The sequence below is a fragment of the Hyperolius riggenbachi genome, chromosome 10 (assembly GCF_040937935.1).
Source record: "Hyperolius riggenbachi isolate aHypRig1 chromosome 10, aHypRig1.pri, whole genome shotgun sequence".
Classification (NCBI taxonomy): Eukaryota; Metazoa; Chordata; class Amphibia; order Anura; family Hyperoliidae; genus Hyperolius; species Hyperolius riggenbachi.
Window position 1 is genome coordinate 85,037,613 of NC_090655.1, and position 11,723 is coordinate 85,049,335.

An 11,723-nucleotide genomic window follows, 5' to 3' on the forward strand; every position below is an offset into this window, starting at 1 on the left:
GGGAACTCATGTTGAGCTCATATAGTGGTTGACGGTGAGTGGAGTATTACTGATCCCAGCAATATACACACTGACTGGCAGAGTACGCAATGCTATATAGTGTGGCTGAGCGAGGTACACAGAGTGGCAGTAAACAGAATGCTATATAGTGTGGCTGAGCGAGCGGTGTACCACTATTCCCAGCAGACACAGAACAGTGAACAGAATGCTATATAGTGTGGCTGAGCGAGCGGTGTACCACTATTCCCAGCAGACACAGAACAGTGAACAGAATGCTATATAGTGTGGATGAGCGAGCGGTGTACCACTATTCCCAGCAGACACAGAACAGTAAACAGAATGCTATATAGTGTGGCTGAGCGAGCGGTGTACCACTATTCCCAGCAGACACAGAACAGTGAACAGAATGCTATATAGTGTGGCTGAGCGAGCGGTGTACCACTATTCCCAGCAGACACAGAACAGTGAACAGAATGCTATATAGTGTGGCTGAGCGAGCGGTGTACTACTGTTCCCAGCAGACACAGAACAGTACACAGAATGCTATATAGTGTGGCTGAACGAGCGGTGTACTACTGTTCCCAGCAGACACAGAACAGTACACAGAATGCTATATAGTGTGGCTGAACGAGCGGTGTACCACTATTCCAAGCAGACACAGAACAGTGAACAGAATGCTATATAGTGTGGCTGAGCGAGCGGTGTACCACTATTCCCAGCAGACACAGAGTGGCAGTAAACAGAATGCTATATAGTGTGGCTGAGCGAGGTACACAGAGTGGCAGTAAACAGAATGCTATATAGTGTGGCTGTGCAAGCGGTGTACTACTATTCCCAGCAGACACAGAGTGGCAGTAAACAGAATGCTATATAGTGTGGCTGAGCGAGGTACACAGAGTGGCAGTAAACAGAATGCTGAGCGAGCGGTGTACTACTATTCCCAGCAGCGACACACAATGACTGGGGGGGACCCTGGCTAGCGTGGCTGGAGCGCGAACTACCCTGCCTGCCTACCCAAAGCTAAACCCACAGACAAATGGCGGAGATATGACGTGGTTCGGGTATTTATTTACCCGAACCACGTGACAGTTCGGCCAATCAGAGCGCGTTCGGGTCCGAACCACGTGACCCGTTCGGCCAATCACAGCGCTAGCCGAACGTTCGGGGAACGTTCGGCCATGCGCTCTTAGTTCGGCCATATGGCCGAACGGTTTGGCCGAGCACCGTCAGGTGTTCGGCCGAACTCGAACATCACCCGAACAGGGTGATGTTCTGCAGAACCCGAACAGTGGCGAACACTGTTCGCCCAACACTAGTGGCAACCCCCCCCCCCCCCCTGCAGCCATCCCCTGCCCGGTGTAACTATACATACCGAGCCTTCGATCCTGCAGATGTCACACAAGCTCTGCAGCTCCTTCTTCTCTGCCGGGACACAGACACGCTGCTTAGTGATGTCACCAAGCAGAGTGTCCGTGTCCTCGGCAGAGAAGACAGAGCTGCAGCGCAGAGCTTGTGTGACATCCATCCGCAGGATCGACGGCTCGGTATGTATTATTACACCGAACAGGGGATGGCTGCAGGGGGGGGGGGGGGGGGTTGCCACACGGTGGGGGGGGGTTAGTAAATCGCCACCCTCGGAAGTCCATGAAGGGGGATTGCAACAAACGGGGGGTCAGTAAATTGCCACCCTTGGAGGGGAAGAAGGGGGGATTGCAACAAAGGGGGGGGTCAGTAAATTGCCACCCTCGGAGAGGGAGAAGGGGGGGATTGCTATACACAGGGGGGGGGGGGGAATAGAACAGGGGGAATGCCGCAGAGGAGCTAGAGATCTCCCTGCTGGTAATGACGAGTCTCACTCGTCATTACCAGCGACACATAAGCCAGACGTGCCGACGCGTCACGCTCCCGCGCCCGCCTATCAATGCTGCCAACTGCCAAGTGCACCTGGGGCAAGATACCCACCTCCCCCCCCCCCCCCCCCCCTAGATCCGTCCCTGCTTTTCTGTAAATTTCTCTTCATGCATTTTCAGACACTAATAATGTACGTTGTAGAGAAAAAGAACAGCGTCAAGGTTATGTTTATTTTATTTTTTTGATCAATGGAAAATACATTAGATGTGAATGAGCCCATTCATTAAGCTACATGGCCCATCAGTCCTAGTGTTTTCGCAATGTGGAAAAACATGAAAAAATTACATGGTATGAACAAGATGTGTACACAAAAACAAGGTGATTACTTGGCATAAGGTGTCACTTACCTAAAACTACCATACGTTCCCCAGTACAGCTACGTCTGATCACCGGAGGCGTTTGGAAAGGGTGGGGGGATGCCGCTGCACAGCGGCTATCATGTAGCTAGCGCTAGGCTAGCTAAATGATTAAAAAAAATGTTTTTTTTAAAAAGTGCTGCGCTGCCATCCTGGCGGTTTTAATAGACCAGAACAGGGAGGGTAATACTTGGATTCAGATCCAAGACATAACTTTTCTGATGATCTGATCTTTTCTGATGATCTCTGTAACCAATAGGTGGCTATGCATTTCGGAGTCTCTCTAACCAATAGGAGGCCATGCATTTCTGAGTCTCTCTAACCAATAGGAGGCCATGCATTTCTGAGTATCTCTAACCAATAGGAGGCCATCCATATCTGAATCTCTCTAACCAATAAGAGGCCATGCACTTCTGAGTCTCTCTAACCAACAGGATGCCATGCATTTCTGAGTCTCTCTAACCAATAGGAGGCCATGCATTTCTGAGTCTCTTTAACCAATAAGAGGCCATGCATTTCTGAGTCTCTCTAACCAATAGGAGGCCATGCATTTCTGAGTCTCTCTAACCAATAGGAAGCCATGCACTTCTGAGCCCAATACGTCGATCGCGATCTACCGGTAGATCGTGACTGCCCTCTGAGTAGGTCGTGTCCTGTCAAATTTAGCTGCCGCGTGGTTGCGGTTGTGAAACTGTGTAGCTGCGGCTGTCATTTGCTCCTACCAGGAGCTCATGGGGAGAGGCGTGGCTGAAGGGGAGAGGAGCAAATGGGGAGCCTCTCCTTCCCCTTCAGGCTCTGTGATGCAAGCCCTGTGGCCACGCCTCCCCAAGTCCCGCGCTTCCCCAAGTCCCGCACTTCTTTGGTGGCTAACATTCAACCCCCTCTCTTGTGAGAGGAGCAGAGGCAACTGAATGGAGGATTTCCTGCGCACAGAAAGGGGGCTAAAGAGCCTGCTTTGTAAGGTGGGCATATGGAATTTCAGATTTGATGAAGATGAGGGGATTGCTTGATTGAGCCTAATTCTTTGTGGTGGTTGGAGGGGGGGCGTTTATAGATTTGATTATAGGAGCCATGTGCTGTGGGGGGAGAAGGATTGTGAAGGGGGGACGGGTGTTGAAGAGAAGGGTTCTGTGACCATTTTTTGACAACTATGCTGTGATGGGGAGGGGGGATTATGACACTCTGTGGGGAAAGGATTCTGTGACCAACCATGTGCCTAACTATGCTGGGATGTGTGTGTGTAGGGGTGCATGCGTATGTTGGTAGATCTCCTAGACTTGATCATTTTAAAAGTAGCTCGCGACCCGAAAAAGTGTGGGCACCCCTGCTCTAACCAATAGGAAGCCATGCACTTCTGAGTCTCTCTACCCAATGGAAAGCCATGCACTTCTGAGTCTCTCTAACCAATAGGAGGCCATGCATTTCTGAGTCTCTAACCAATAGGAGATCATACATTTCTGAGTCTCTCTAACCAATGGGAGGCCATGCATTTCTGAGTCTCTCTAACCAATAAAAGGCCATGCATTTCTGAGGCTCTCTAACCAATAGGAGGCCATGCATTTCAAAGACATATAAAACCTTGGACCTGTTGTACATAACTGCAGCAATATTGCCATGCACAGACAGCAAATGGCAAAATTACCCTTACTACTGTTAGCAGTACTGCATTGTGCTGTTCGCGCGACATGCACTACACAAGTAGCGTGACCGTTGCTAATGTTAGTAATGCTCATTACTGTAGCAATGGTCATGCAACTCGAGTACCGTGGGTCACGCTACCGTGGGTCACGCTAATAGTGTAACTTGCGATACTGCAAAGTAAGGGTGATATTGCTGTGCACTGTCTGTACTCGGCAATATTACCGCAGGTACATGCAACAGAGGCACCTCCTGTGCTAAAATGTAGCATCTGAACTAAATGCAACTCCAGTGTTTCAAGAACCTTAACCACTTGAGGACCAGCACCCTCTGCCCCCTTAAGGACCAGAGGGTGCTGGTCCAGTAAACCGCCGCTTCCCGACGAATCGCTGCAAAAATCCGCCGCTCCCGCCAGTCACGTCGCTCTGTCCCGGCCGCAGGCTGCTCTCTCTGCCGTCGCTATGACGGCAGAGCGCTGTGCGCCGGTCAGGAGCCGCTTTCATTGGCTCCTGACCCTGTCACTCCATGTAAGCCAATGGGAATGGCTTACATGAGTGACAGGGCCAGGAGCCAATGAAAACTGCTCCAGCCCAGCTCACAGTGCTCTGCCGTCATAGAGACGGCAGGGCACCACATTGCGGCGGGGACAGAGCGGATGGAGCGGCGGGGATGGGCGGGGGCGCGCGGTGAATGGAACGTAGAGTTTACGTCTGGTCAGAACCGCAGCGCCCAATGCCCGCCGTAGATTTGTACTGCGGCGGTCCGCAGGTAGTTAAAGAGGACCTAAACTCTTCCACAGGAAATAAATAAAACACAGAGAAATCCACCCTGTGTGAACTTAGAGAAAACAGCCTAATTCTTACTTATCTAGAATGAATGAGCCACTGTAATTTGAGCTGTCATCTCTGTCTGATCTGTGCAGCAGGTTTGCCATTCAGACAGGCTATATGTAAATATTAGAGTTTAACCCTTTCTGTGCTCCCAGCAAACCAGAAATAACTACACTGCATTATCTCTGAAGCAGCTCTATAAGCAGTAGCAAGGAAATGTTTTTCTGCAAAGGTTATTATGCCGCTGCTTATCTTTTAGAGCAGAGAGGAAGCCCTGGGTTTAGGTCCGCTTTAAATAACACAGAACAGCAATAGAAGTTCAGTATAAAGCATACCTTTGTATGTCGTCTTTATTTTCCTCTTCCAGAAGTGAATTGATTTGTGATTCCGAAAGAAAAATCAGTTCTATGAGATTCTTCATTTCATCATGAATATTTTCCTGTTTATAAGAAACAATTACAATACTAAACCCCATCTCTGGGCACAGATTTAATAACAACTGCTCCTGCCTTTCCATATTCCACACCTCTGATGAAGCCATGCAGAGGTCACAGGGTGAAACAGCTGTTAAGCTGCATACGCACCTATGACAGATGTCGGGGATCAGGGCCTGATCCCCTTGGGCGACATTGCTGGGCCAGGCTGCACACACACGTCAGATGTGTAGCTGAAGACGCGCTGTGGTGCTAAGCTAAGGGGATGACAGAGGGACGACGAGGGACGCATGCATGATGTCACACGGTGGGCAGGGGGATCAGCATCGCTGGGGGTGAATAGATCCGCCTAGAAGATTGCTTGGAGGTTGGGGGTCGCCAAATGCCATACACATGCCTGCTTATCTGCTGAGGCAGTCGTTATCGGACACGTGTGCTGACTTAAGTCAGGTGGGTGTATCGGCCTTTAGGTAATCAGCACCCTAGACCGTGTCAGTGGGCGGATCTTGATGCAGGGCTCTGCATGTGTTTTAGCATGAGAATTCTAGACCGCAAGTATACCATTATTGCCTGTACTGTGTGGCATTTTAGCTCCACTTAGCATGCTTGCAAGCTTTTGGATGCGGCTAATGGACAATATTGCTTGCACTAAAAAAAGTGTTAAAATGTTTTCAAAAGCTATGGAGAGTTATTACAGTGGAGAAAGTAAAACACATTGGCCCATATGCGATTCACCTTTCCTCCTTAGTTTTATCCTTGGTGATATTTTCACAACACGTCAATAAAATGCCTTTTAACCACTTCCCAACTGAGGGGTTTTACCCCCTGAGCACCAGAGCAATTTTCACCTTTCAGCGCTCCTTCCATTCATTCGTCTATAATTTTATCATTACTTATCGCAATGAAATGAACTATATCTTGTTTTTTTCGCCACCAATTAGGCTTTCTTTAGGTGGGACATTATGCCAAGAATAATTTTATTTTAAATGTGTTTTAATGGGAAAATAGGAAAAAATGTGGGAAGAAAATTATTTTTCAGTTTTCGGCCTTTATAGTTTTTAAATAATGCATGCTACTGTAATTAAAACCCATTAAATGTATATGCCTATTTATCCCGGTTATAAAACCGTTTAAATTATGTCCCTATCCGCCAATGTCCCTATGTTCCTTGCCGCCAATATTTTAGTTGGAAATAAAGGTGCATTTTTTTCAGTTTTGCGTCCATCCCTAATTACAAGCCCATAGTTTATAAAGTAACAGTGTTATACCCTCTTGACATAAATATTTAAAAAGTTCAGTCCCTAAGGTAACTATTTATGTATTTTTTTTAAATTGTAAATTTTTTATTTTTTTTTTAATTACAAAAAAAAATAATTGGGGAGTGTGGGAGGTAAGGAGTTAATTTTTTGTGTAAAACAAGTTTATTTGTGTGTAAAAAATGGTTAGGGTGTAGTTTTACTATTTGGCCACAAGATGGCAACATTACCAATTTGTTTCATGCGACCTGCAAGGGACTTTGTTATTTTTTCACAATGATCGCGCTGCTCAGCCGAGCGGCAGCAGATCATTGCGGGGCTGAGATCAACGAACGGGAATGGATTTTCCCGTTCGTTGATCTCTGGGCGAGCGGGCGGCGGCGTGTTTACTAGCGGCGGGCGGCGTGTTTACGAGCGGGAGCGCGGACAGCGGCGGGAATGCGCAGAGTACGGATTTCTCCGTCCCTGGGGATGAAAGGATGGAAAAGGGGGCGGAGAAATCCGTACGCGCGGGGGTAAAGTGGTTAAACTCCCAGCAAGCAAGTAAACATGTAAAATAATTTTGATAGTACTTTATCAACAACGTTTTGGTACTTTTTACATTGCAAAATGCTGATGTTATTCTAAATAGAAGATAAAAAATTATCTCCTAGGAGAAAGCTCTGGAGAAAAAGTTAATTGCATATCGGCCATTGTTCAAAATGTTACATCTTGTGCCTACTTTTACTTAAAGAGAACCCGAGGTGGGCAGATGGGGGTCACATGGGACACAGAGGCATGTTCTCTGCCTCATAACATGCCTCTGTGTCCCCACACCGTCGCTCTCGCCCCCCCCACCCACACGTTATAGCCCCCCGAGATTAGTGACAATATTTGTCGCTATCTTGGAGGTAAACACAGGGAGAGGGATTCCCTGTTCAAAAGGGTTTCCAGAGCTCTTTCCTTGGCCACGGCCCCTGCCCCTTCCCCACCTCCCTGCATGTTGGATGAGAGGATGAGAGTCTCTCCTTGCAACGTCATGACCTATAGGTCATGAAAGTGGGACAGTGCGGCCCACAGGAACGGCGAGGAGCGGCGTTTTTTTCAGCTACCTAATCTGCTCAGCCCCCCAGATCAGGTAGCCTGCTTTCTTTTTACATTTTTTAAGCCCACTTCGGGTTCTCTTTAAGTATCTTGTAGTGTAGATTTAATAATACCATCTAATAACTTACCAATCAGAATGCTTTAAGTACACCTGACCAGAGGAAAAACTACCTCAGGTAAACACAGAGAAAAACAGGTAATCTGGTCACCAGAAAGCGTTCGGTAAAATGGGCGCAGCATAGACGGCAATGTTAATTGCAGGCGGCTATAGCGGCACCCACCGTGTAATTTGGCACCCGATAAATAATGCTTATATTGGCAGATACTGCAAACAAAAATAAAAAATTGCACACGGGAAATGCAAATTGAAACAATCCCAGAGTGATGGAAAAACAAAAAAAGCCTGCTATATCGCAGAAGCAAGTATACGGCCTGGCCATAATACATTTATTCATACAGATCTGTATGTGAAATCTGAAAGAAGGACAGCTGAGGAGCAGAGGAATTTGGTTGAAAAATAGGAACTGTCCTTCCAAAACAGGGAAAACTGGGTCATATTCAGGATAGAAGCTTCTCTGGCACTAGTCTAGTTTAGGGGACCTATCAAGAAACCTCACATGGAAACTCTAACGTGATTGGGTGGACAGCACCTACTCAAACTGCTAGATATCAGATAGGTTGTAGTAAACTATTCCCACACTATTCATCCAATCACAACACTTTGTGCTATAGAGAGTGCTGTGATTGGAGAGCTCTTCCCTATGAGGTCTCCTGCTGGGTTCCCTAAACAAAACTAGCGCTGCCTCTCTTGCAGTCTGCTTTACAAGCCCATTCTCCTCTGAGGGCTGGAACCCACTAGAGCGATTTTTTGAGCGTTTGGGGAGCGCTTTAAACCGCTAGCGCTTTCCCTAAACGCTCTGCCAATGTAAATAAATGTAACAAATTCCACAGTAGCGATTGCAATTAGCAAAATTTTGAAAGCGTTTGCGCTTCGAAGTAATGTACTGAAGCGCTGGCAAATCGCTCATGAATCGCTACACATAGCCAAGACACTATCCAGATGTAGTTTGTATGCTCTCCCCGTGTCTGTGTGGATTTCCTCCGGGCACTCGGGTTTCCTCCCACATCCCAAAAACATACAGATAAATTAATTGGCTTCCTGCTATATTGGCCCTCGACTATGATACATACACTACACGATACATACATAGACATATGACTATGGTAGGGATTCGATTCTGAGTACACTGTCTTGTCACTGACAAGACAGTGTACAGTGCTGCAGAAGATGTTGGCCATATATAAATACTAAATAATAATAATTCTCATACAATGTTTTTCTATATACAATGTTTTTCACTATCGCATGTGATTCGCAATCTTGTGGAGAAAAAAAAGGAGAACATAAATATTCATTAAAAACACAGGATGGAAACGCACAAAAAGAACACATAAAACGCACTGGAAAAGAAGGCAAACATAAAAAAATCACATAGAATACTGATGAAATGCATAGCAGAAAACGGATGCTTTTCTGCATAGACAAGTGTGCCCCTGCCTTACATATGCTACATTTGTGAATAAAAAAGCAGACCCTGCAGGAGAAGTAGAAATACAAGTCTCAACATCCTCTGCACAAGAAACCTTTATCTTTACAGCTGCCAGGAAACCATGGCTCACCATAGGAATTCCCAAACACAAACAGCCCATGTTCTTTACAAGGCAGCAAACATTGGCAAGCTGTATTGGTTATGAGAAATAGGAACGTACAGAAAGTACAGAGCTGCCCTTCCAGCTATCATAAGCCATCACTACCTGCAGATCTGCCCCAGTCTCCTCCTGAGACGCCATGCTTACAGTTCAGCTTTACGTTGTCATAGCGACCAGACAGCACAAAGCACGTGGCCGGTCATGTGACAACTCTGTGTTCTGCATTGACTAGCACAGTTCCTGATTTCCTGGAGGAAGCTGTGTGCTGTTTTCAGTATTCACTATTGCTTCCTAAAGTTTGAGGCAGGAAAAATGTTCTCAGTATGTGGCTGGTTTATAACAATTCACAGGATATCATCATGTATTGCTGCATATGATATCTTCAGGCCTTTTGTTATTCTGATCATTAGTATCATTATACATTGATAATTAATAGAGATGGCCCAAATTGTTTGCAGCGAACAGGCCATGGGGAATGACCACGGGGTCATTTTCGTATTCATTATACTGCGCAAGATGCTTTCCCAGCGGCCAAGCGGCCTTGATTGCACGCTTGCAGGCGGGCGTTCTCTGTGACGTGCACATGCGCAGAATGCTCCCGTCTGCAGGCGCGCAATCAAGGACGCGTGGCCGCAGGGAAAGCGTCTGCACAGTAATGCATAGTATGACGGATGTGGAAATGACCCCGAGGTCATTTCCCATGTCCTTTTCGCTGCAACATCACTAATAACTAAGCATGACAGGCAGCATGGTGGCGTAGTGGTTAGCTCTCTCGCCTTGCAGTGCTGGGTCCCTTGTTCAAATCCCAGCCAGGGCACTATCTGCAAAGAGTTTGTATGTTCTCTCCGTGTCTGCGTGGGTTTCCTCCAGGCACTCCGGTTTCCTCCCACATTCTAAAAACATACGGATAAGTTAATTGGCTCCCCCTAAAAAATTGGCCCTAGACTACAGTACTTACACCACATAATATAGACATATGGCAATGGTAGGGATTAGATTGTGAGCTCCTTTGAGGGACAGTTAGTGACAAGATATATATATATATATATACATTGTACAGCGCTGCGTAATATGTCGGCGCTATATTAATACTAAATAATAATAATAATGACATTAATGCATTATATGTGCTCCCCACTGGGTGCTGGTGGGGTATGTGGTATGGAGCTGCTGAGTGGAGTAAGAGCATGACACTAGGTGCTGCTGGGAGGGTGACACTGGGTGGGGAGGAGGGTAGCACTAGGTGGGAGAAGGGTGACACTGGGTGGGAGGAGGGTGACACTGGGAGGTTGCCTCCACTTTCTTCTTCTCCATTCCTCTTGGCCTGGCTCGCTGGGCTGCTGCAGTCTCTGACCCGTCAGACAACAAGCAGCATGCTGGGGCGGAGCTGGGGACAGGGGTGATGTGGATGCAGTTTTTTTTTTTTTGTTGCTAAACATTTTTTTATGTGCGCAGAAAGCAGAGCACACAGACCACACAGAGTTTGGCAGGCCATTTAGAGTGTGCTGGCTGCTCCCATTTCCTGGCTGGCTCAGAAGTCGCCTCTTCTCCCCTTTCCCTGCTGGGCATGCCTGCACTCACTATCCTGAAGCCGCGCATGCCCATTCGACCCCAGAAGCATACGCAACTGAATGGGTCAGGTCCACGCATCCAGCTTTCTATGCTCCAGACGTGGTGATGTCAGAGCATCTCCAGGATGGTGAGCATACGTTTGCAAACCTGTGACCACCACCTCTCAGCAGGTGCCCCATGGCTCGGGCTTAGTGTGCCTAGTGTTAAGTCTGGCCCTGGGAGTGGCACATAATTGTTGCAGCACTACCACTTAGCTTCTATTAGGCTTTGTTCACATCTAAAATAGAAATCGCTGACGCCAGCAATTTTTGATTTTTTGCGCGTTTTATTTTTCCCCCTCCTGACGCTCCATTGCGCGCTATGATTTTGTACAAAGCGCTTTGTACAAAATTGTAGCAATTCTATTTTTTCACTTCCTGGCGTCAGTCAGGAAGTGAACTCTTTCACCCGGAAATGAATAAATACAATGTATTTATTCCTAAAAGCGCGGACGCAATTGCTGGATAAAGCGATTTGTGAACGTTTTGCGTTTTTCCTATAACTTCCATTGTAGCAATATCGCCATGAAAATGGGACATGCAGCGCTTTGCTGAGCGGAAAGCAGACAAAATGCGCTGATATGTACTATCCCATAAGAATTCATTGCACTAGCGATTTCAGGGTGTTTTTAAAAATCGCCGACGCTCAAAAAAAAGGTGTGAACAAGCCTTAACAGTTTTTATGTATTCATATAGCACTAAAATCTTCCATAGCACAGTGCTTTACAGGATCGTTACTCTTGTCACTAACTGACCCTTAGGCCTGGAACCCACTGCAAACCGCAAACGCTAAACGCAACCGCTAGCGTTTTGCCTGAGCGGTTTGCAAGCTGATTCATGCGAGTTTTCGGTCGCGTTTTGCAACAGTGTATTTTTTTCCCCAGCGGGTGCCTAG

At 47.0% G+C, this 11,723-nt stretch overlaps 1 protein-coding gene across 4 annotated transcripts in view; it reads right to left on the minus strand.

Moving 5' to 3' along the window:
• The window catches only part of CABCOCO1 (ciliary associated calcium binding coiled-coil 1), a 166,780-nt gene extending 157,379 nt beyond the window's left edge, over nucleotides 1-9,401 (minus strand). For 2 of the 4 annotated variants that reach the window (XR_011024586.1, XM_068258851.1), the window contains exons 1-2: nucleotides 9,279-9,354; nucleotides 5,071-5,174 (exon numbers count right to left, since the gene is read on the minus strand). Coding sequence is in view for 2 of the 4 variants with exons in the window: in XM_068258851.1 (XP_068114952.1) it covers nucleotides 5,071-5,174; nucleotides 9,279-9,317 (143 nt within the window). In the remaining 2 variants the exon portion in view is untranslated. Of the gene's footprint in view, nucleotides 1-5,070; nucleotides 5,175-9,278 lie in introns of all 4 variants that reach the window. The other 2 variants (XM_068258852.1, XM_068258853.1) reach the window with 2 other exon arrangements.
• Between the last annotated feature and the right edge of the window lie 2,322 nt (nucleotides 9,402-11,723).